The 26,619-nt window shown below is 41.4% G+C and overlaps 1 protein-coding gene across 1 annotated transcript in view; it reads right to left on the minus strand.

Moving 5' to 3' along the window:
• NOTCH2 (notch receptor 2) overlaps nucleotides 1-26,619 on the minus strand; it is a 177,826-nt gene that overhangs the window by 58,698 nt on the left and 92,509 nt on the right. Inside the window, exons 5-8 of the mRNA XM_060028014.1 lie at nucleotides 21,310-21,432; nucleotides 2,494-2,727; nucleotides 994-1,149; nucleotides 266-454 (exon numbers count right to left, since the gene is read on the minus strand). Of these exons, the coding sequence (XP_059883997.1) occupies nucleotides 266-454; nucleotides 994-1,149; nucleotides 2,494-2,727; nucleotides 21,310-21,432 (702 nt within the window). The remainder of the gene's footprint in view (nucleotides 1-265; nucleotides 455-993; nucleotides 1,150-2,493; nucleotides 2,728-21,309; nucleotides 21,433-26,619) is intronic.

Below are 26,619 nucleotides of genomic sequence, written 5' to 3' on the forward strand. Positions count from 1 at the left end.
TAAATCCTTTATTAAATCAAAGTATACTTGCATTTTAAAAATCTTCTGAATTTTTCTCTCACATGTATCTGGGTTTTGACATAATGGGATTGCTTTTCATAGCTCTAAGAATTCTAAGATGGCCTTACTCCTTAAGGGTCCCCTTGGCGGGGGATTAAATGGTAACAGAGCTTATGGAATTGCCACGCTATACTGACTGCTCTGCCTAAGAGAAGCACAGGGCAGTGCCTCCTGTCTAGATCCCACACACTGATGGCCCATGTACCTGGCATGCACAGACATGTGAAGCCTCCAATCTTATCCAGACAGGTGGCATCATTCTTGCAGGGGTCTGAATGGCACTCGTTGATGTCCATCTCGCAACGAGGCCCTGCATAGCCCTTCAGACACTCACAGTGGAAGGCACCATCTGTGTTCACACATTTTCCCGCATGCTCACAAGGATTGCTATTGGCTGGAAGACACAAGCACCAATCACCAGGATCAGAGCACTTGATGGGGCTTCCACAAACGTGGACTACAGAAGTGGGTCAGATTATTAGCATTAGGGCCAGGTCTTTAATAATCGGGTTCTCAATTTCCTATTTTCTTCTAATCAATCAATCAATAAGCAAGTAAGTAAATAAATAAACAAGATGAAGGAAGGAAGGAGGGAGGGAGGGAGGGAGGGAAGGAAGGGAGGAAGGGAGGAAATAAGGAAAGAAAGACAAATCAGGACAACCTCAACTCTTGTGAGTCTCTACTGTTCTTATGCCCAAACTGTCACTAAGGTAGGGCTTTATGTTAAGAGTCAAGTACAAACCTTCTATATATTTCAGTTCCCAGAATAGAATATATGGTTACACTGAAAGGTTAGCTGTGAACAGTGGGCATGTAACAGGTGAGATCCGAGGTTTGGGTGAAACATGCTCGTAGAGTAAAATGCGCTTCAGCTTAAATGCTTGCTGAGCTCGACAGACACCATGAGGAATCGGAAAGGTTCTGTGTACTCACCCATGGCACACTCATCCACATCTTCTGTACAGTCACCCCCTTTGTAGCCTTGTGGACAGGTGCAAATATACTGCCCGTTCAGAGGGTTGGTGTCACACAGTGCCCCCTTGTGGCAGGGGTTGCTGATGCATGCATCGTCCAGATGACATAAGAGACCTATCACAGGGTGGGGTAAGGAGAAGACAGAGAAAATGTCCCTTACTTGGGGAACAGTTTTCTCTTTCATGGAGGAGGGAAAACCTTATGACTGGCACATCAAAATCCAATATGAAGATTTAGAGGCAATTTCCTGACCCAATCTTAGGGACATGCTGCAGGCAGCAGCAAAGCAAGGAGCTTCTGCAGACAACCCTGATAGCCTGACCCTGAGCCCTTAGCTGGACCCCTCCCCAAGGGTAGATAAAGTGAGGCCATAAAGTGAGATGGTTAGATGATGGAGACAGGAAAAGGGAGATATACTTCCCATTGTGCTGTCATGTTTAGTTAACAAATAAAAATAGAGGACTCCCAGTTCAATTTGAATTTCAGAGAAACAACAAATAATTATTTACTATATGTCCCAAACAATACATACATCCTATATTTTATTAGGCAACCTACTTTCTTTCCCAAGATCATGCTACCTGATCATCTTGGGGCCACCTGCATTTCACGAGCCTCAGAAGAAAAAACCAGCTGAACGTCATCAGCCTATACTCGGGCAGCTTTTTAATAGTGTCAACATTCCTGGCTCAAGTGCCCTCAGGACTCTGAAGATATTACTAGGCCCCATGTTCTGCAGAGTTCACATGGGAACTGGATTTTCCAGTCTGAAATTAGCTTAAGAAGAGGTGACTAAGGCTTCTTCTACAAAGCTGGAGGTGGGGCTTTCGGAAAGGCATAGATATAAGAACATTTCAAAACTGCTAGGCACCAAGTTCTCTCACTAAGCAATCTCCTTCCATCACATTCCTCCCTTCACTGCTCTATTCCTAGAACCAGAAGCTGTTAAACTGAAAGGCTAGAGCAAGGTTAACTTTGCAGTCGGTAAAAACCTTCCCTTAGAGGACAATATGGAGAGCTGGAATGCACTTGTTTCCCTCTTGCCAGCTTTTTCTGAGTAAATGGATTATTTCTTCTTAAAATTAACTGCCTACATCCATTTGTGAGTAATTTTATCTTAATTTCTGAGAAATTCATCTTAATTTCGGAGTTGCCTTTCAGCTTAAAATCTTAAGGAGGGCTATAGATGTTCCCAAGGCAATAGTTGCTAACTTTCATTTTGGAGGGATGAAAAACTGAGGTACACAGAGTTGAGAGCCAAAAGTCCTAAGGAAGAAAACTAATTTCACAGCACTTGGGCTAATTACATTTCCAGAAGAACAGCTTTGAGAGGCATGTTCCTACAGATGGAAATTAAAAGGACATACCCCAAAAGGGAAGAAAGAGAAGGAGGCAGAAATCCCGACGGCTCACCAGCCCTTTCCCTCATTTCCAGCTCTGTTCTTCCGCGGGCCTTACCTGCCTTTCCTTCTGGGCACATGCAAGAGAAGGAGGCCACACGATCAATGCAGGTGGAGCCTGGAGTGCAGGAGGCGAAGGCGCAGTCATCAATGTTCTCACTGCAGTCATCTCCACTCCAGCCATTAACACACACACAGCCATAGCCCCCATTGCGGTTGGTACAGGTGCCCCCGTTCTGACAGGCATTGGGTTGCAGCAGGCACTCATCCACATCCTCTGTGCAGAACTGTCCTTTGGGGGGAAAAGCACCTTTGATTAGGGTTCTTAAGTCTCAGAGGATTAGTACCATACCAGCCCCCACAAACTCTTCACCCTCATGTGACCTGCCTGAAATTGAGGCAAAATTAACTCACAGCAGACCAGGTCCTCACATGAATTTTAAGGCCACCTTGAGACATCCATATAGTTATTCCAGGCAAATAATTTACAGAATGCAAGTTGCCATCTCTAGAAACTCTGACACCATGAAATCTAGCCAACCTATCAAAGAGAAAATTGAGTCTTCTAAGATCCTTAAATCTGATTTGGTTAAATCCCTGGGACAATGAATACATAAGTGAGAAGAGCAAGGAGAGAAGAGTCTAAGAGATGAGTAAGGACAAGAATAATGAGAAGCAACCTAAAAATCAAAGCTTTAGGGCTACTGTTCTATATCTTGACCGTATCAATATCAACATCCTGTTTATGCTGCTGGATAGTAGTTCTGCAGGGCGATGTTACCATTGGGGAAGACTTGGTTAAGGGTAAACAGTATCTCTCTGTTAATTCTTATAACTTTGTGTGAAACTATAATTATCTCAAAATAAAAGGTTTAATTAAAAATAATGGTAGGGCTTCCCTGGTGGCGCAGTGGTTGGGAGTCCACCTGCCGATGCAGGGGACACGGGTTCGTGCCCCGGTCTGGGAGGATCCCACATGCCGCAGAGCGGCTGGGCCCGTGAGCCATGGCCGCTGAGCCTGCGCGTCCGGAGCCTGTGCTCCGCAACGGGAGAGGCCACAACAGTGAGAGGCCCGCGTACCGCAAAAACAAAAAAAAAAGAAAGAAAGAAATAATAATTAAAAAATAATAATAATAATGGTAAGGGCAAGCAAGGGTAGAGAGAAGAAATTAAGGAACTAAGGACAATAAGAGCCATGGTAAAATATGAATGTGAAAGGCAAACCCAAGATGATGAGACTGGAGCAAATACTGGATTAGTGGAATAAGATGTGGGAAGCCGACCTAATGTAGTAGAAGATGGAAAAGGATCAGTTTGTTCTGCCTAAAAAAGCAAACTGAAGGATGATAATAAGACCACTTCTGCATGGACTGCAGGTCACTATGAGAGCAAGGATGGGGGACTATGGCAAAGGCTCTTAGGCCCAGTGACAATCGACTTATAAGCAAGGAAGTTGTGATTAGCAAGCATTTAGTGCCAGGCCACCTGAGTTGTAAAACACACTGATGAATCTTTCTTATCAGAGGTCTTTTAATACCAGTTTAGGGAGCTACCAAAGGGAATGAATATTCAGGTCATATGAATTCTCTAAAATAGAACATGACAAGTGGCTAAAACCCAAAAAACCTCAAGGTGTCCTTAATTCTTTCTCTGTCAAAAACTCACTGGATAACTCAAAAAGGCACTCTGATGAAGAGGCCTCTTAATGACAAAGCACAGGACTTTTATACTCAGAAAATGCCAAGGCTATACCTAGTCCCCAGATAACAATTCAACTTGGCTCAAGTACTTCCAGAGTCTGCAAAGTGCCCAACTGTGTAGCCATCACTGCTAACAGAAGCTAGCTGTGTCTGATCCAACCTAACTGACAACCTATTCTTTACTCCTATCTAACCTATACATCCATTATTACAGAACCAACATCATTCTACTGCACTTCTTTGATCGCACAGCAATCTCCCATCACTTGGCTGCAAGCAACCTCAGTTCAGGGATATTTTTTGTATTCCCAGCTAAGAACCCTCTACCTAAGATGGCAGAATGGGTGTGTGGGCATCTCTGGAACTCTGCGCTCAGGACCCTCTTCTGTGCTGCTCTCCTCACCCCACTTCATCCACATAATTCTTGAAGGAGCCGCCATGTCTTTACATGATCATGCATATGCCTTCCTGGTCACAGCTGACTGATCCAGGATGGGCATCTTATACAAACTGTCACTGTGTCTCTTTTCCAAGCTTTTGGACTAGAGACCCTCTACCACATGGACCAAAAGAATAACATGACCAGTCTACACACAAAATGATAACAGTGAATCAGAAGTACACAAGAAAAGAAAAATAGAATCTGGGGGCATTCAAGTTACTGGTTCCAATTGTTCCCAAAGACCGACTCTTCATAAGTCCATTCAAGAGCACAGCCATTCTGAGAGATGTCCCTTCCAACAGGTTTCCCTAATTTCAGATGGGGATCTGTCAATTGCAACCTGCAGTATTAACTAATACAAAGTGAGTGAGTGAGCGAATGAGTGCAGGAGTAATCACTTCCCCAGGGGAGACGATGTCATTTAGTATAGAAAGCTTTGCTCCCCCACTTTACTGGCAGAAATGCTACCTCAGATTAAAGACAGGTGTGTAATTAAGATGCAGGTGGGATTTAGAAATGAAAACATAACCAAGAAGCAGGTGAAGAGTTTCTGTAACCTGGAAATTACTGAGAGTCTTGTCTCTTACACCTATGACTCAAGTACCATGCTATCGTCAAACCAAACTGACTTGCTGAATGTGAGAAATTTGGATGTTATTTTTCTTTCTTATTGGCTCTGTGATAATTCTGAGTATGAGACACTGTGATTTTAAAACATCTCATATGTATTTCATATGCATTATAATACCCAGACACTTAAATATTGTAGTAAGACAGACTAGGTTAATGAAACAATGCTTGGAATGAAAGTTTTGTTCTCTTGGGAAAGGAAACCAAGAGTCACTGATTGCGTACTATGAACCAGGCATTGTGCTTGAGTTGTCACAATCATTATCTCATTTATAGTTAAGGAAACGGGCTCAGAGAAGTAAAATAACTTGCCCGTTGTGAGGCAGGGAGAGCTGGGATTTAAACTAGAGCTGCTGACTCTCAAATTCGTAACAAAGACTTGAGGTGTGAATCTCACCATATCAAAATAATCTCTGTGCATCTCAGTCTTCCCAAGCACACAAAGGCATGGGGAAGGAGACAGGACAGGAAAGGTGAAGATTAAAATCATGACTCGCACCATCAAATTACTGGGGAAAATTATGTCCAAAAAATCAAATGTATTTTTTGAGTACAGTTGACTGTTTTTCTAATGAGGGTGATTTTTGAAGGTTAGATGCCTTCATCAAATACCTTAGGTGTTTGGTGTTAGATACTGTTAGAGAAATCAAATCTACAGAGTCAGGAGAATACTGGCTTATAAATAATCTTTTCTAGAATGGATCATTTTTCTCTAAGGTTCAGGCACATTTCTCCAGAACAAAACCCTTCCCAGGCATATTTATGCCAGAATTTTTTCCTCATTCCAATTCTAGCAACCAGTCATTACATTCAGAATATAAAAACAGTAACCAGGGTGCCACTAAATTGCTTGTTCCAAAATTCCCAGTGGAAAGTCTGCCAACATACTGTACTTCCTTCATGTCACCACCCCTCTTGGCAAAGGAGGAAACCAATGCAGAAGCCTAAAAATAAGAAACGTGAGGCTCAGAAAGGTTAGGTAACCACCAACCCCACCATCCCCACCCAGAGTCATACACTGGTAAGTCAGAGCACTATCATTCAAACTCAGATCAATTTGACTCCAAAACTACTGTTCTTTCTACTGCAGCACAGTTAACTATCCAGCCCTGGGTTTGGTCCACAAGATCTACAGACTAAGTCCCCGATCCTAGGCTCTTAAAGCACACAGAGAAGGCATGGAAGCATGAGACAATAAAAGAAGACCCTTGGTAGAAATGAATAAAGACAAAAAGTCACTAAGTACTGAAATAGGAAAGTTTCTTGGAGATCTACTAGAAGGGCTGAGTCCATTGCCTGAGGTCATTCAGCTTTCCCCACTACTCCATGGCAAGGAAGCGTCAGCCTCGGCTGGAGGAAGAAGGCTTACTCAGGTTGGTAGGGTTAGGCCTTGAAGACGTCAAAATGACTGGAGTCTATTCTTAGTTGGGGTTTGAAATGAGAAAAGGCTGGAGACCATGTGAGGCTTTGAATTCTAACATGAATTCTGAACTTGATACAGCAAGCAAAGGGAAGTTATTGCAGGCTCTCAGGTGGGGGAAGGTATGATCAAAGTTGCATGTGAACATTAGTCTGCCAGTAGAATACAGGAGGGACTAAAAGCAAATGACTTTCTTTTAGTAGGGAGGGAAGGAGGAAGCACTAAGTTAGGAGCTACCTAGCACATAAAAGCCTCTGGTGAAAAGCGAGAGCTGCGTTCTTTCCATGCCCTGCCTAGCTACTACACCTCCAACCCAAACAAGTCTCAGCCTGTGTCGGCACACAAACTCTGCTGGTGGACTCCCAAAATATGTTGCACAAAGCTCGGTTAGGCAAGTTTTTGAGGGCATCAATTATCCCTCTTACTAATTTCACCTGCCAGGTACTGCAGGCTACTGGCATCTGACATTGGGACTAAAGCAGGGGGCTATTAGGCTTTTCCCATCTCCTATTAGAAAGGAAACCACTTGTTTCTAGAAACTACTTTCTCTATTGCCACTATGAGTCTGTACTAACTTGGTACGAAATGCTACACTACCAAACCCTTGGCTGACACCTTAAACACTCAGAGCCACCTGTATGTACTGATAATTCTCTGATAGCTTTTGTTTCATAAATCTATCTCAAATCTCTATCTTTCCTTCATATATTTTACTCTATAGCCACAATGGCTTACTGTTGGCTCCTTTCCTACCTCAGAGCCTCTGCATAACCTGTTCTCTTCACCTCAAATATCCTTCTTCCTCTTATTCCTATGGCTAATTAATATTTCATACCTTGACCTTCCTTATAATGTAAGTAGACCTCCAAGCTCACACTCCTCATTTTTCTCCTTCATTACACCTACTCCATTCAGTCTGTCTTATCATTTATCAAATGGTGTAATTTTATATTCGTGTTTTGCAGTCTCTGTCTCTGTTAGACTATAAGCTCCATGACAGCAAGGACTTTGTTGGCCATTCACCTCGGTTTACATGTCAGGCACTGTACCAGACACTTAGCATCAGTGGTGAAACAGACCTTAGATTCAACCTAATGTGCTCATTTTACAGACAAAACTAGGACCAGAGAGGTACAGTGACTTGTCCACATTTACACAGCTAGTTGGAAGAAGAATTAGAAATAGACAAAATTAAAAACGGAAATCAAGTGCTGAAAAGGACATTGGGGTGTGAGATCACAACACTTCAGGTTAGTCTTCAAAATGACTGTTGGGGGAAAGGGCAGGGTTGAGAAACATATGGGAAGAGCAAGATGCCTAAGCCGTGCTACAAATGAAGATAATACAACTAAGAACAAGTATGCTATTTTATATATAGTAGTGTATATATGTTAATCCAGCCTCCTAGTTTATCCCTCCTCCCACCCCCCTTTCCCTTTGGTAACCTTAAGTTTGTTTTCTATGTCTGTTTTGTAAATAAGTTCATTTCTATGTTTTTTTAGATCCTACATATAATTGATATCATATGATATTTGTCTTTCTCTGTCTGACTTACTTCACTTCGTATGATAATCTCTAGTTCCATCCATGTTGCTGCAAATGGCATTATTTCATTCTTTCCTATGGTTGAGTAATATCCCATTGTATATATGTACCACATCTTCTTTATCCATTCATCTGTCGATGGACACTTAGGTTGCTTCCATGTCTCGGCTATTGTAAATAGTGCTGCAATGAACATTGGGGTGCATGTGTCTTTTCGAATTACGGTTTTCTCTGGATATATGGCTAGGAGTGGGATTACAGGATCATATGGTAGCTCTATTTTTAGTTTTTTAAGGAACCTTCATACTGTTCTCCACAGTGGCTGTACCAATTTACGTTCCCACCAACAGTGTAGGAGGGTTCCCTTTTCTCCATACCCTCCCCAGCATTTATTATATGTAGAGTTTTTGATGACAGCCATTCTGACTGGTGTGAGGTGGTAGCTCACTGTTGTTTTGACTTGCATTCCTCTAATAATTAGTGATGTCAAGGACCTACTGTATGGCACAAAAAACTGTACTCAATATTTTGTAATAACCGATAAGGGAAGAGACTCTGAAGAAGAATATATATATATATAAAACTGAATCTGTGCTGTATGCCTGAAACTAACTTTGATTAAAAATAAATAAATAAAATGACACAAATGAACCTATCTACAAAACAGAAACACACTCACACACAGAGAACAGACTTGTGGTTGCCAAGGGGGATGGGGGTGGGGAAGGGAGTCTGCGGTTAGCAGATGCAAACTATTATATATAGGATGGATAAACAACAAGGTCCTACTGTATAGCACAGGGAACTATACTCAATTATCCTATGATAAACCATAATGGAAAAGAATTTTAAAAAGAATGTATACAGGGCTTCCCTGGTGGCGCAGTGGTTGGGGGTCCGCCTGCCGATGCAGGGGACGCGGGTTCGTGCCCCGGTCTGGGAAGATCCCACGTGCCGCGGAGCGGCTGGGCCCGTGGGCCATGACCGCTGGGCCTGCGTGTCCGGAGCCTGTGCTCTGTGGCGGGGGAAGCCACGGCGGTGAGAGGCCCGTGTGCCGCAGAGGAAAAAAAAAAAGTTAAAGAGAATGTATACATATGTATAACTGAATCACTTTGCTGTACAGCAGAAATTAACACAACACTAAATCTACTATACTTCAATTAAAAAAATAAATTTATTTAAAAAAGAAAAATAAGTACGTGGTATTGGTTTTGTAGGAGTGGGGTCACTTTCATAATGATCTTTTCTTATTGCACCGTCCTATGGTCTTAAAAGCAAAGGATGAATGAGTAAGACTATGGGCAGTGCCTGTGTCAGAAAATATAACAGAGTGAACCCAATAGGACTGTACTGAAATGGGAACTATGACCTGGGCCTCACGAGCATCAAGTTCTAGCCATGTGAGCTTAGGACCACTAAACAGACAGCATTTTATGAGCTGCAAGACATCGGGATACAAACAGTTCATTATGGTTTTCTCAGCACACCACAAACAAATCACCAATCTGACTTGGAGTTACAAGTGACTGGGAAACAAGAGGAGGAAGGGGAAAAAAGGAAAGAAAAGAAATGGTCGCTGAGCCTTAGCACTTCTGGAAGAAGCCCTGCCCTCCTAGTCACCTCTCAACTTGGGCAGGGGGAACCTTTCACCACATCAACGGCCCTGCTAAGGGGCAGCTCTCATTAGCAACAACAATCACCACGTGAGGAACATGTAAAAATGAGCTTGGCTGACCCCTGCCCTGACCCTGCTACCTCCTCTTCTTTGGTTAAGTCAAGAGAATTCGGTCTCCAATATACGCTTCCAGCCAGCAGTCACACAGGCTCCTGAGTTGGGGAGTTTCATCTTTTCATATCATAGCAGGGCATTCTTGTAACCTCCGTCCTACAAACCTTCTCCTCTACACACAGGAGAGTTTCCATTCCGCTCCTGAAGTGAAAGGGCAGAGGACAAGCTTGACTATTCTACAACTTCCCAGGACGAAAGATGGTTGAAACATTTTGCACAAACACTGGAGTCTACAGGGTCTGCCTAATGAGGGGCTGTGTGCACGCACTAACGTACAAGCACACACATGTATATATGAGGCTAGGGTTACAAGTGGCTAAGGGGATCCTGCAGGTGTGCGGGATACACATGCAGATAAACGCAAGAATCTCAGTGAACGTCCCCATGAATCCTAGACACCATCACCTTTTTCAGGCCTCCTCAAAAGCCTGGTTTCCCTGCATCCTGATCAATTATTTTTTTCTAAAGAGTCACCAACGTAATCTCATCGTGTGCAGTGGATTCTGCCATTTGCCTGTTCAAGCCCTCTGATGCCTTCCATTACACTTAGGATAAAATTCTAAGTCCTAGCTACATTTTCTGCCTACCTCTCCAGTCTCTCCCCTTGAAATACCACTCGTGCCAGGCACTCTGGCTTTTTATTTTTATCCCTTCTCAACACGATCACAATCTTTCCCCGCTACAGGTCTTTGCACAAGCTGTTCCCTGTACCTGGAGCACTCTTAGGCTCAACCATCCCCTAATAATTCATACCCACCGTCCACAGCTGAAAGAGACAGTACATACCTACCCCAAACTCAACTAGTTCTACCTGTTAATACGCTAATAACCTCTACTTTTCCCACGAGGTGGGAAATTTATTATAGTTCAAAATCTTACAGATAATATGCTTTATGTCTGTGTTACTAGACTGTAAGTTCCATGGAGAAATGGGTGGTACTATTTACTTCATCAGTGAATCCCTAGCACTTAGCACATGCCCAGCTAATAATATTTCTTGAGAAGTAATCAAAAATATTTGTTAAACAAATTTGATCTGCTCTTGTCTTCTCTCACTTAAGTCATTCTAACCTCAAAATAATAATCATCTTTCAACTCATCTCCCTCACACCTTTAGGGTGTCTCTATCCTATTCATACTCCCAAACTTCCCATCACCCCCTTATTTACATCCCCCCATCAATACACATGCCTCTCATTCCACCCTCTTCCTTAGCTGCTGAACTCCATCTCATTGATTCCACACCAAATTCACCCTGGCTTTTGACCTGAATCCTTCAACTGTGTCTCAAGGGTGACTCTATATTGTGGGGTACCTTACTTCTTCAATTGAAACCCAAGATTGCCCTAAAGACTACATCCCATCAGCGGGCAGACCTCCTCAGTAGAGGTCCTCCTCTTCCAGTTGCCTCCATCTGCATGAAGGTAAATAGGCAAAGAATCACTCTTTCCTTTATTTCCTAATGGTGCTACTGACTTCAAATAGTAAAAATAGACTTATTCAGCTGTTTCTAGGTACTAGACACTGTGATGAGTGCTTACACTGATTGTCAAACGTAATACTATCATACAAAATTAGTCCAGATTTACAGACATAGTACAGACCCGGTCCACACTGAAGAAAGATACTAAAGTGTCTCAGGGAAGTAAGGAGAAGAGACCCTGACAGCACCCAATAATAGCCCTGAATTTGGAGGCATGAAATTGGGCCAGGAACAAACTGGAAAATTTAATGCTCCATTCATTCATTCATTCAACAAATACGTATATACTACATGCCAGGCTTGACCTGAGACTAAAATGGTAAACAAAAGAGTTGTGGATTGCACCCAGAACGTACAGACAAGTAAGGGTTTTACAACCAAATAAATAGTTATAATAGGGGGTAAGAAGTGCTCTAATAGATACATATTGCCTTAGGAACACAGGGCAGAACGGAGAAGAACTATGTTCTGCAGGTCCAGTGGGGGATGCTATGTTTCACTGGCAAGCCAAGATTATGGCCTAAAGGCAGCCTGTAGCAAGGCAGTGTGGGGTTTTTTGACAATTCACTTTCCTACAGACTACACCTTCAAACCACCTAAGGTTGCATTTACAACAAAAATTTATCATACAAATATTAACAGTAATGGCAGCATATGTCTTGATATTCTAAGATCACAATCGTCTCCTGCTTTAACTATTTCTGAGGTTCTTTTATCCATGTGTTCACTGCTGTGTGTTCCAAACCCAGAAGGATGCCCTCGTGCCAGAGAGTGCACAAATCTATAAAACAGACGGAGATAAGTACAACGGAAATCTCATGAACGGACTCAAAAGTATGCCACGTGATGCTACTTTAAAGTCAGAATAAGTGCATTACAGCTGAATAAATTGTAAATTACTGTTAAGAAAGAGAGAAAAAGAGAGAGAGCGAGAGAGAGAGAGAGAGAGAGAGAGGGACTTTATATGTTAACCAGGTTGTGTAAGAATGTGTACATATGTGAGAGGATGTGTACAAAGAGGGATGGTGGGGAGGGTACTTCAGGCAGAAGGAGGTGTATGTGTACAGGTTTGAACAGAAGGCAAAATGTGACTTATTTGAGGCAATGAAAAAAAACACTGTGGTTCAATTACAAGGCATGCATCCGTGGAGATAAGGCTGGAGAGGGAGTTATACTCAGAGCCTTGGAACTCTATCCAAAGACAAGGGGGACCTACTGAATCACTCTAGGCAAAGAAACAACACAACCCAATTTGTGTTTCAGAAAGCCCACCATGCTGCTACGGGGAGAATGGACTGAACTCCACCCCATCCTTCCAGGTCAACAGCAATTTAAAGCAGTGAGGAGTCCCAGGGCTCCTGTGGCCGCTAGAGCAACAAGAAAGTCTGTGGTGCTTCTGGGGCAAATTCCGGATGCAACAGCACTAAAGAGCATCCAGCCTCAGCCACTAGAGGGGAGTGATGGAGGTCGTGTCAATGCCGGGTATTCAGACAGCTGATGCTGGCACAGAGGCTCCTCCACACAGAGAAGAAAGTGGTACCACACTTCTGTCTCCCTGCCAGGAGGTCCACACTCTGGCTCTCGCACTTCCTTGGGCTGCCGGGCTGTTAAACAGTTTACATAAAGAGCCCCTCACTTCCCTGGAAGAAGAAACTAACTGTAGCAGGGGTTCCAAAGAGAATCAATCTACTCTATTTATGGGCAAGCCATTACTAATGAGCAGAATGAGTAAAACAAAAAACAACCTGGAGTCCATTAGAACATTTTTCAATATAAAAGATGTAGAGGTACCACTTAAGATGTAGATGAAAAGCATACTTGTGAAAAATGTGCACGTCCAGCAACTAGTACATCATAGAAAGAATTGGTTCTGTATTCTAAAGAATTTTATACACATGTAGGTTTTCAGAAGAAATGAAAATATAGGGCATCATACTCTGATGAAATGGGGTGGGCTGAGACAAAGGCAGAAATAGAGAGGACCTAGATGCAATGAGTAAATACTATAAGAATATAAGAATGTAAATCAACTATACTCCAATAAAAAATTTTTTTTTCAAATATAAGAATGCCGTTCAAATACAAATCAGAATTGAAAATGATAAAGGACAGAACTGACAATGAAGAAAAATCATTTATGAAGGCAAAACTTAGGAAGCTCTTGTGAAATGCAAAGAAAAAAACAAGCAGATTAAAATATAGAGAGAAAAGATTTTAGCTATGAGGAAGAATGAAGACCTAGTGTAAAGGTAATAGGTGTTCCTGAAGACACAAAAACAAATGAGAAACATAATCTTTTCTGAGGTGAGAATAGAACTAAGTCTGCAGATCCAAAGGGCTCGAAAAGACTAGGAAAAAATAATAGGAAATATACCTATACCAATATTGGTTAAAGTTCTGATTTTAAAGAGGGAGGAGAGAGGTGAAAGGAGAGACAGAAAGACAGAGAGGGAGAGAGAGAATGACTGAGCAGACACTGGACTTCCCTATAATACTCATTACAAGAAGCAAAGGAACAATATCTAGGAACTTCATAACAATGTAATTTGTGACCCAAGAATTCAGTATCTATACAAAATGCCATTTGTGTATGAAGGCAACTAAATTAAAAAAATATTTTTCAAATATACAAGAGCTCTGAGGATATGCCAACATGTCACTTTTCTGTAAAAAAATTCTCAAAGATATACTCATTTGACTGAAAAAGTAAATGAAAATACAAAACTCAGGAATGAGAAGGTTGTGATATAAATGTACTGGTAGTTAGCATAGAACAACTTATACAGAGAACTAAGCCTAAAGTGTTATAAATTGGATTTTAAAACAGTATACATAGCAATAATTTTTAAAGAACATGGGTAAGACTTTAAATTTCAGTAATAATAATACTATAATATAAATTTTAAAATCCCAGATCACATGAACAAAACCTGGAGAGTGAGGAGAAGATTAAGAGAAATATGTTCATTCCTTACCTTACAGAAAAGGATATACTTTCATTTTTGACAGAAAAAAGTAGAGAGATGAATGCAAATCCAAATTATTCTAAACATGTATATCTTTTAAAATTAAAAAAACACTAAATATAATTTAAATCATTTCACCTCTATTGTCCTCATGGACCAACTTCCACTTCCTTGAATTACTTAAGCACATGGTTTATGTTCCTCTCATTCTGTGCTCTCCCATCTCCCATGAAATCAACATCTGGGTTGAGGACCAATAAGGTCATCTGAGCCAAGAGTTCTTACTTTTCTCAACTCAACAGACCTCCACATCCACTCATTATCACAAACAGACTCACATTCTGGATCTCATTATAAGACACTCATTGTTCCAACTCCAAGATCTCAAACTGGTACTTCCACTCTCTGAATATAACTTCCAATCTCCCTTCCCTCCCATTCTCAACAACCATTTCACTTAATTTTTCCCCACTACAACTTGAAAGAGTAAACCACTCCTAAATAACCCAGTTCACTAACCAACCCCTTTCCAGCTGCCTTAACTCTTTGTCTAGCCAAGGTTCTATGGTTAGTCACATGAATGAAGTTTCTGTCCCTAAAGCTACTGCCCTGCTGCCCCGTCTCTCTCTTTCTGTCCCCCCATTTTTTACCTGTACAAAATCTTGAATAAGTGATTTATTCCCACTCCTCCTTTTACTCCTCCCTCAATATCCACTTTTCTCTTTAACCTCTTGCAATCTGGCTTTCTTCTCTCCTTTATGGAGAAACTCCATTTTAGAAGATTTCCAGTGACCTCAAAAATTCTGACTAACTCTCTGCAATTATCATTTGGATTTGAGTCTCCAGGTTGTCATTCATTCAATAACCATCATTTGTTAAAATTGGTCCTGGGAATGCCAAAATAAGTAAGGCCAGTTCCCAATTCCCCAGAGGCTGAGAGTGTATTAGGTGAGGTAATAAGCATATAAAACAGTAAGAGCAGTATAATATTGCAGGCGTTATAACAGAGGCATATAGAGTTGAGTCAAAGGTACAATCTTAAAATGCACCCCGACTCAGTGATGCTATAATGGCAGAGCTTCTTCCGAACTCTTACACGTCCCCTTCTCTCACCTTCATTCTTTGGATCCCTTTCCTCATCAATTTTCTTAAGTGTAGACTTAAGATCCAGACCCTCTGGCCTTCTCAGTTCGCACACTTTCCTTACAGACTTGAACATTTCCAGGGAAACCAAAAATAAGACTCAAAATCTGAGTCTCTAGCCCCTACCTCCATTTTGACCTCCTAGGTCTTACTGCTGAATGTTTTCACTTGGAAAACTCACCTCAAACTCACCACCATCTCTAGCCTATTTCTTTATCTCTGTCAACAGTCCCCACATTCTCCCACTACTCAGATTTTAAAATAGAAGTTAACTCTTCTCAATCTCCCCCCTCACCCAAACGAGTGCTTAGATCAGTGGTCCCCAAACTTCTTGGCACCAGGGACCGGTTTCTTGAAATACAAATTTTCCAAGGACCAGAGGGTGGGGGAATGGTTTTGGGATGTTTCAAGCACATTACATTTATTGTGCACTTTATTTCTATTATTATTGCATTGCAATATATAATGAAATAATTATACAACTCACCATAATGCAGAATCAGTGGGAGTCCTGAACTTGTTTTCCTGCAACTAGATGGTCCCATCTGGGGATGATGGGAGACAGTGACACCCGAAGTGTGGTGCTTATGTCCAGTCTACTCCATAAGATGCAGCTTCATTGTCACTTGCCACTCACTGATAGGGTTTTGATATGCGTCTACAAGCAACTGATTTATTATGGGCTCTGTGCAGTCACACCTCTCTGCTAATGATAATCTGTATTTGCAGCCCCTCCCCAGCATTAGTATCACCGCCTTGGCTCCACCTCCGATCATCAGGCATTAGATTCTCATAAGGAGGCACAACCTAGATCCCTCCCATGCGCAGTTCACAGTAGGGTTCATGCTCCTATGAAAATCTAATGCCGCTGCTGATCTGACAGGAGGCGGAACTCAGGCTGTAATGAGAGTGATGGGGAGCGACTGTAAATACAGATGAAGCTTCGCTCGCTCACCCGACACTCACCTCCTGCTGTGCGGCCCAGTTCCTAACAGGCCATGGACTGCTACCAGTCCATGGCCTGGGGGTTGGGTACCCCTGACTTAGATGGTCCCCAATTCCTATCCATGCTTCTTTCAAACTCATGATCATTCCTACTTTTTAACTCCTATTGTGGTTATGTGTTGACTTCCTTATTTCTTCCTAGTGAATTTGACCATTCTTCAAAGATGAGGAATTGATATATTTCTTTTCTGTGTCTCTTATAGCATCTAGCATAGTATGTAACTGTAAGTTAATCAGTAAATATCTGTTACTGAAGCTACCTTACAACCATTCTCTGAGGGCTTGAAAAGTCATGAAATGAAACTGGATCTTTCCTGGGATGCAGCAAAAGCCAGACATTGAGTCATGGAACACGAGGGCAGAAAAGATCCCTCAGTCTCACCTCCTGCATTTATTGGGCCACACTAACCACTCACCCCTGTTCCCACCAACACAACCACTAATTAGCTCTGAGACCTCTGGGATGACAGTGCTTTAGGTTAGCACTCCGGCAGTCTGCTCAAATGATAGCAAACTGAGGTTGGGTTGGGGGGATGGAGCAGAATTCAAAAAAACAGGCTTATTTTCAAATCCCCACAATCAAGTTGACAGCAGAGAAACTGAAACGGGAGATGCATTTTTCCATTCCTCCATGCAGACTACAGATGAAAAAACTTTTGCAGTCCCAGATATACTTAGTTTCCACTCTCACCAAAACGCTCCATTTCTATAGTATTAAAAATACAGAAAAGTGATTTTGAGAAAAGCCTCATTCTAGAGAACAACTTGCACCAACTAGAGGCAAGTCTGAAATAGGAGCACTGAGTTCAAAATCAAAATACCACCATGAAAAGACTCCATTCCCAGAGAGCACCTCTGGCAGTATGTACTTGGTGATTTGTGCCAAAAATTTTTGCTGAAGTTGGAGCAATTGACAGCAAAGGAAATCTTAACTAACACGTTAGGTTCATCATGCTATAAAGGAGAGCTGAGAGAAAGTGTGATTGGTTTCATTTGACTCATGTCCACCTAACTTCCATTGTTCACTTCTGCTTAGTGTCCCAAAGCACTATTCCAAGCCCAAGCTGAAATTACATTTCTGGGTTCTGCACAGGAAAATAAATCATGTCTGCCCTACGAGTGAACCCAAAACCAAAAGCAGCCAGAGAGGAATTTGTGAGTTGACTTTAGAGTCAACTTTAATTCTGAAGGAAATGAACCTTTAAAAGGAAAATTCAAATAACAACCTATGTAGACAAAACATTAATCTACATGGCTTCAATTAATTTGGGGACCTTTTGTAACTTTTTTTCTTAAGTGGATATCTGCCAGAGCAGACCTTCTCTCATAAGATGGCTTGGAGCCAAAGACAGTAATAGTCAAGACATTTGTGCTCAGGCTTCCTCAAATCCTTAGGTATACATACATATCCTAAAGGAACATCCAACTACCGACTTATCTCTATAACAAGATTCCTATTAAAAAAAAAAAAAAGTAAACCATTTGCCCAACTCCCAACACCAATTTCTTTCTTCCCCCTGGGCTTTAGTTTGTCCAGAAGAGTGGTAGCCTTTGAAGGCACAAATTAGTACTATTCTAGACAACCATGTCAGGTAAAACCACTCTGCACTGGACTAGGTAGTAGATCAACTACTTATAAAGCCTAGTAGGAAGGTTAAAAGACAAAAGTAGTAAAATCATCTAGAGCCACAAGAAGTAGTTAATGGAAACACAGAAAGATGTAAAATATGATGTCAAAAACAGTAATCAGGGCTTCCCTGGTGGCGCAGTGGTTGAGAGTCCGCCTGCCGATGCAGGGGACAGGGGTTCGTGCCCCGGTCCGGGAGGATCCCACATGCCGCGGAGCGGCTGGGCCCGTGAGCCATGGCCGCTGAGCCTGCGCGTCCGGAGCCTGTGCTCCGCAACGGGAGAGGCCACAACAGTGAGAGGTCCGCGTACCGCAAAAAAAAAAAAAAAAAAAAAAAACCAAAAAACTCTACTCCTCATACAGTTATTGTGAAGATTACATAAAATAAAACACTGTAATTAGCTCAGTATTTGGGTGCTAATAAACATTGGTTAACTCTCAGCTCCCAGCCCCATTCATTTCCTTAATTTGTATAAGGCAGAAAATACTAATGTGACTTTATTTACAGCTCTAATGTCAATATCAATAGGAACACTACAACCCAAAATTTTCTTTCTATTCTTCTCAGAATGAGGTTGGGGCTGGGATCAGGAACAGCTCAGCTCTATGCTACTGACAACAAAGGTCTGTAAAGCGCTCTGGTAACTGACGTCATCAACAGTTCAGTGTTCCCATTCCCTCACCTCAAGCACATAATAATGCTAATATTAATGTGGTGAGCATTATCACAGAGGAATGTATGGGGTAGTAAGGGAGCCCAGAGGGTAACACTTAGCTCAGCCTAGAGAGAGGGCATGGGGGGGGTGCTTCCTGAAGGTGGTACCCACTTGATCTGAGCCAGGCAGGCAAAAATGGTGAGGACTATAGGGAGAGGAGAGGAGAAGAGAAATCCAAAGAAAAGAAACAGTGTGAACAAGGACATAGGGCGTGGCTGATGTAGGACGCTGTTCTTATCGCCGAAGAAGCAGATGGGGCTGAGGCCAGGGAGGACTTCACATAATGAAGGAAGGACCTTGGACTTTACCCTGTTGGTCATCGGGACAGTTAAAAAAAAAAAACAAGGCTGTCACTGGAAGTCAAAGATTGGCATTGGTGAAAAAGAAGAAGGAAACCTGTGGTGGGAAACCAAAGACTGAGGGTATTTTCAATGACAGCAGATCAAAAGAAATAAATACTGACACATTGACACATTGAATTATCAATTCTGCCATCCCCTCTAGAAAAAATACAAAAGCACATGGAAAAAGAAACATCTTCAAAGGGCTTTCATTGGAAAAAGGTATTTACTAAACACCCTGGGGCAAGAAATTTTGGTAAAATATCATTTCACTGGGAAACTTTCCCCCAAGATTGGACCTTCCTAATTAATATCAAAGCAGGAAACTGAGTGTGCTATCAAAGAAAAGTCAGCAGTGAAATCACAATTATCATTTAATCTTCATTGGCATCAGGAGCCTTGGTACCACACAGAGCCACTCTCTCCCACAGGGCAAGGGAGAGATTAGAAGGGGGTCAAGTTCCTAACAAGTATCTCATCCTGCCCAATACCACTGTGAGGATCATTAAAAAGAGAAAAATTCAAATCTTTCCAGTTACTATTTGTCACATAATTAACTTTACAGTAATCTTTTTAAGTTGGAAAAAAAAATGGCCTATGAAAAAAATCACCAGAGAAATGGCAAAAGCTAAAGAGAAGAGAGACTATGACAGAAAGAGCAGAGGGTTGGGAGTAAAGTCCTAGGATCAAGAAATCAAGAAGAAATTCTAGGGGAAGTCCAATTTTAGGGAAACCCAGTGGGAAAGTATCTTAAAAAAAAAAAAAAAAAAAAAGACAGTTTGGGGATTAAAAGCAGAAATGTGTGCCCTTCCAGGAAATCGTATTATTGAAGTTTTAAACCCTTTTAATCTTTTTCTATTCCTAAGTCTACGGCTCTAAAGAGTACTCTAAATAATTAGCTGCTGCAGATGAGGGAAGGCAATTCGGAGACTCTAAGGAATATCCGGTAGTAACAACAGCAATCCAATTTCAAGACTCCTTTGCTGGGCACAATCCTTCACTGGTACTGGAGTTTCTTCCTTATAACGTTAACTTATTCTTGGGTTTCCACATTAAATCAATCAACTTCTCTCAAAAAGGCTCAGTTTTAATCACTTAATCAGTTCTTACTTGTCTCCACTTTCAGTTAGATAAATAGATATAAACAGAAATTGGAACCAAATGTCTGCATAAACTCAATTTCAAAACTAAGAGGAAAATCTGCTTAAGACAACATTAGAAGCTTCCAAGAGGTTGTAAATTTAAGCAAGACTACTCTTCTAATGTCAGAGGCAGAAAAATCTGTGTGCAAAAAGGGATACAAAAAAGGAAAAAATAGCAATGGAGATGGGTGTCGTAAAAATAATGTCATCAAGAGGACCTGCCCAACCCTTTGCATAATTATAGGACATGACAATAAGATGAGATCGATTTCTGTCTGTGAACAAACAATAAGCTCTGAACTCTCGCAGCCTGCGTAATTTATTTTCTTTTTTTTTTTTAGTTGGAAGAAGAGCATTTTAATAACCTTTGCATGTAATTATGAATATTCTTTGATACTACACCAAAACTTGACAAGTTGTAGCTTCTTCTTCTTTTCCAGCTTTATTGAGCTATATTTAACATAACATTTGTGTAAGTTTAAGGAGTACAACATGATGATTTGATATACATATGTATTGTGAAATGATTACCACGATAAAATCAGTTAACACATCCATTACTTCACAGTTACCATTTTTTGTGTGTATATGGTAAGAACATTTATATTTTTGCATTTAAGTATGTTCCTTTCCTCTCAAATATTTAATAAGCATCTACTATGTTCCAGGCAATGTGCTGCTCTACCAGGTAATAACGTCAGAGTCTTTCAATAACGTTCTTTCTCGTATCTCCCACAGCACCTGCCCAATAAATACCCATGAAAATATTTCTTCCTTCAAGTGAACATGGGGGAACATATGGGGTTAGCACTATACCCAATGACGTAGCGCAGAGACCCTTGTAAAAGACGCCCACTTCAATAACAGACTGCCACTGGTTACCAACCTATGCCCCATTCTGACTGATCTGTCACACCGTACATACCTGTCCACTGAGGGGGGCAGCGGCAGTTGTAAGTGTTGACCCCATCCACACAAACCCCTCCATTCTGACACTTGTGATTAGGACAGTCATCAATATTCCGCTCACAGGTGACCCCTTCAAAACCTAGTAAGACAAGAACAGAGAAAATGATAAATTCTCACACAGATGGTGTGATCTGCTCTTCTCCACAGGGCATGGTCATCAGAACAGACTGACTTCATTATTTCAATTCAATAGGCAGCAGCTGGTCAACCCAAGACTCACCATATAAAAATCCCCCAATCTTCTGTCTTCTCTTGCCTCAAGCATAGTTAGACACTTAAAATGACTCATTATGCCAATGACATGCCTTCATAGTTACCTCACAAGTATTTCAAAGTGTTTTCATGAAATAAAATCCCAGTGAAGATAAATGTCTACTCAGAACAGCTATTTACTCGTTCTAAAAAAAAAAGGGTATTAGATTTTCCCCAGCTCCATGCTAGATTAATGGGAAGAACAGATAAAAGACTACCTAATTAAACTTAAATTCCTTTTTTTCCCCCTTGGGAAAATCAGCGTGGTGGGGGGGACATAAGAAAAAATATTGAACTTAAAAGTCTGAAGATACGGGTCAAGTTCCAACCTCACTGCTTATAAGCTATTTAATACATGGTAAATTATGAACTCTGAAGTAGCTTCCTCATCTGTAAAATGAGGCTGACTGCACCTGCCCAGCCTGCCTTTCTAGGTTGTTATAAGTGCCACATCATGAGTAAGGTAGAAATAAATATAAAAAGCTATCTGAATATCAGGTGGCATTATTACTAACTAAACTTGCTAACTATTATTACTAACTAACCAACCCTTCAAATTCTTCATCCTCCTCTTCACATTAACAGCATTGCTTCCTTCCACTTGATTTCTCCCTTCCATGAAAAATGAAACTAGCACACCAAACTTCACCCTAACTGCCCATAGAATGTTCCTCTGTAATTTATACATTGGGCTTCTTCTTTCTCTCTCCTTGCTACCAAATCTCTTAGCTATTAAAATAGAAGACTACCAGCTTTAAAACAAGAGAGAAAGTTCACTGATCATCCTCTTATTTGAAATACATGTGACTAAGTATTTGCCCTCTTCAAAATGTCCCTTAAGTTTCTCTCTCTTACTCAAAACACTTATTGGGTCTTATACAAGGCACTGGTATAGGTGAGTAAAAGAAAGAGTCCCTGCTTTGGGGGCATTACAGTCTGGTGAGTGGGACAGACATCAATCACACCTTGCTTTATTCATTCCTTACCACAAGCTACTGCAGTATTCTACATCTGCTCTGTTACACTGGAACAAGTCTGGTTTCTCTGAATACAGTAGCAGTCATGTAAATGAGTATGAACCAAGCAACCAAAAAAATTACCCAGAGAGTAAAGGAAATCATTTTGTAGAAGACGGAGATAATTGAGAGCTTGACTGAAGAGAATTCTGTTTCTCTAGGTGTTTGGTACTCAGTCCATTCAAGCAGATGAGTCATTAAGTAAGCTTGAGAAAGACTATGAAAAATTTTATAGACTCAGATTTTTAAAAAAATTAATCATACTACTCCTATATCTGTTTAATCACATGTAAGTCTTACAAATGGACTAATGAGTCAGTAAATGTTGAATTGTTTAAGCCCACCCATAATTATGCTAAGGTGAGGGCAAATCTACAGGTCCAGAAAGTACAGTCCCTGAACAATAACTGAGGTCTCATTTCTAGCCTAGTGCTCTTAAATGGAAACATTCTTCAGAAAAGTTAAAGATAGTTTTAGAGTGTAGGAGGGAAATACAGGGTCCTGGTCCACCGCTGTTAGAACCTGTGTGGTCTGGTGGTGTTCCAGAACTGCTATTGGTCATCCTCCCCCTAACTTGATCTCCCTGGTGACTAAATATGGTTGACTAGGGTGTCAAGGAGGTGATGAAGACTTTGTAGCCAAACTATAAGGACCTGAAACTGTGACCTTGAATTTATATTTGCCAGTGCTACAGCTAACTGAATTCACCAACCACAGACAAATTAAGAAAGCAGAAGCATTTCAACATAACCACAATATATAAGAAATAAAATGCCTTCTTTTTATGACTGTTTTAGTTCTTACCTGTCACTATGTAGGTAGGTAAGAAGACAAGTAGGTGAAAGAGTTAATTCATGGTTGAAGCATGGCCTCTGGGGCCAAACTGCCTAGATTCAATTCTCACCCTTGCCATGCAGTAGCTGAGTGAACACGGGCAAGATACTTAAACTTTCTTTCCTCTCTGGGGTAATTAACAGGACCTACCTGAAAGGTTGTTTTAAGGATTAAATGAGTCAGATATAAAAAACACTTAATTCAGTAAGTTGTGTTGGAACAACTGAATATCTAGATGCAAAAGAATAAAGTTGGACCCCTTCCTCATCCCATACACAAAAACGAACTCAAAATGTAAGAGTTAAAATTACAAGACCCTTAGAATAAATCATAGGAGTAAATCTCTGTGATGTGGGCTAAGCAGAGATTTCTTAAATATGACCAAAAGCACAAGCAACAAAAGAAAAAATTGATAGTTTGGAGTTCCTCAAAATTAAAAACATTTGGGCTTCAAAGGATACCATAAAGAAAGTAAAAAGACAGCCCACAGAATGGGAGAAAATACTTGCAAATCATGTATCTGTTAGGAGACTTATATCTAGGTTATAGAAAGAATTCTTACAACAAAAATTAAAATACAATATATATAATATAATAATACAAATAGCCCAGTTATAAAATGGATAAAAAATCTAAATAGACATTTCTCCAAAGAAGATATATAAATGGCCAATAAGCACATGAAACGATGCTCAACACCAGCCATGAAGGAAATGCAAACCACAACCATGATAAGCTATCACTTCACACCCACTAGGATGGCTATAATTAAAAAGACAGATAACAACAAGTGTTGGCAAGGATATGGAGAAATTGGGAATCCTCATACACTGCTGGTTGTAATGTAAGATAGTGCAGTCACTATGGGATATAGTGTGGCAGTCACGAAGAGATTAGAGTTACCATATCACCCAGCAATTCCTCTCATAAGTATATACCCCAAAAATGAAAACATATGTCCACTCAAAAACTTGTACAAGAATGTTCACAGCAGCATTATTCAAAATAGCCAAAAAAAGTGGAAGCAGCCCAAATGTCAATTCCCTGGCGAGTGGATAAATACTGATACAAAGTGGTAAATCCATACAATGGAATATGATTCAGCCATAAAAAGGAATGAAGTACTGATACCTCCTGCAACACAGATGAATTTTGAAAACATTAAGTGAAAGAAGCCAATCACGAATGACCACATACTGTGTGTTCCCATTTATATGAAATGTCCAGAATAGGCAGTTCTATAAAGAAAGTAGATTAGGAGTTGCCTAGTGCTGGGAAGGAGTTAGGGGGAGGTTAGGGAATGACTGCTAATGAATACTAAGCTTCTTTTGAAGTGATAAAAATGAGCTAAAATTTATTGTGGTGATGGTTACATATATCTGTAAATATACTAAAAACCACTGAATTGTACACTTTAAAAGAGAAAATTACAAGGTATGCAAATTATATCTCAATAAAGCTGTTATATTAGAAGGAAAAGCACTTAGAACAATGCCTGATGCACAGGAAGTGTTTTACACATATTAGCTAATACTATTGGCTTGGCCAAAAAGTGTGCTTGGGTTTTGCCATAAGATGTTACAGAAAAACCCAAACGAACTTTCTGGCCAACCCAATATTATATATCAATGGGATCAAAGCAACCCTGAGAGATTATCTACTCTGATCCTTCTAAGTTACAGATGAAGAAGGTAAAGGCCACGTGGCTGACCTACCCAAGTTTAAATGCCTAGTAGTCAGTACTCAACCAGAAATTTTTTTTTTTTTTTTTTTTTTTGCAGTACGTGGGCCTCTCACTGCTGTGGCCTCTCCCGTTGGGGAGCACAGGCTCCGGACGTGCAGGCTCAGCGGCCACGGCTCACGGGCCCAGCCGCTCCGCGGCATGTGGGATCCTCCCAGACCGGGGCACGAACCCGTGTCCCCTGCATCGGCAGGCGGACTCTCAACCACTGCGCCACCAGGAAAGCTCTCAACCAGAAATTTTATTCAATTTCAATCAGTATGATCTCTGGGACCCCAGAGTTCCCTTTCATTAATCTGAAAAACTGATCTTGGGTCAAAAGTTCCCATGTCTGAGAAAACCCTAACCAAATCAGTTCTCCTCCAAAGTTAAGACAGGATTTATGCTTTAAAAATAGAGTTACAGAGGGCTTCCCTGGTGGCGCAGTGGTTGAGAGTCCGCCTGCCGATGCAGGGGACACGGGTTCGTGCCCCGGTCCAGGAAGATCCCACATGCCGCGGAGCGGCTGGGCCCGTGAGCCACGGTGACTGAGCCTGCGCGTCCGGAGCCTGTGCTCCACGATGGGAGAGGCCACAGCAGTGAGAGGCCCGCGTACTGAAAAAAAAAAAAAAAAAAAAATAGAGTTACAGTACTCTTTGTGGAAAGAGCTAGCAAATTCTTATAAGAAAGTCTACCTAAGGGCGAGGGGAGTAGGGACGGAGGGTAAGGCTTAAATGAATAAGTTATAGTGGAATCACTTCTTAAAAATGTTTTAAGGGAAAGGGAAACAGACAAGTCTCCAGACCTGTGGGTGGGATGGGTGTAAAAGACTTACAGAAAGGCTCACATGACTGTACTAAAAGGAGTCCACTGCTTAAAGCCAATTCACATCCTTAAAAGGCCAAAAAGAAAGAAATTAAACTCAGAAGGAACATTTTAAGACTGTGCTGTTATAAAACCATGGGCCACGTAACTGATAAATGATGACAGTGAGGGTGGGGAGCAGAAAAGTGTCTTTCGAACTTGTCATCCCACACAGAGAACAGCATCTCTCAAGAGAGCGTCCACATCTTTCCATTTTCAGCCCCCGGGAGGTGTGAGGGTGGAAAGGCTTGGTACAGAGGCACAAAGAAGACAGCAGAAAGGGGAAGCTGAGATGACACAACCCGGATTCTCCCAGGCCAGGCTGAAGGTCCTCAGGAAGAGCTTCTGGGCACAGGGATGAAAGAGTGAGGAAAACCCAGGGATGCCTGGAACTGGACAAAGGCACAAAAGTAAACAGCTACGTGCTACCTTCTCCCCCGCCTCTGGGAAGAAACCTGTCACAAGAGCAAGCGGGCCTCACCTCTGCCCCACTGGTTTCCTCGGCACACTGCATCCGTCCTCTGAATGGGCCCCAATGAGCTCACCGACCCCATGACTGGCCCCTGGATGCCTGCCCCAC

This window comes from Delphinus delphis, chromosome 1 (assembly GCF_949987515.2).
Source record: "Delphinus delphis chromosome 1, mDelDel1.2, whole genome shotgun sequence".
NCBI lineage: Eukaryota > Metazoa > Chordata > Mammalia > Artiodactyla > Delphinidae > Delphinus > Delphinus delphis.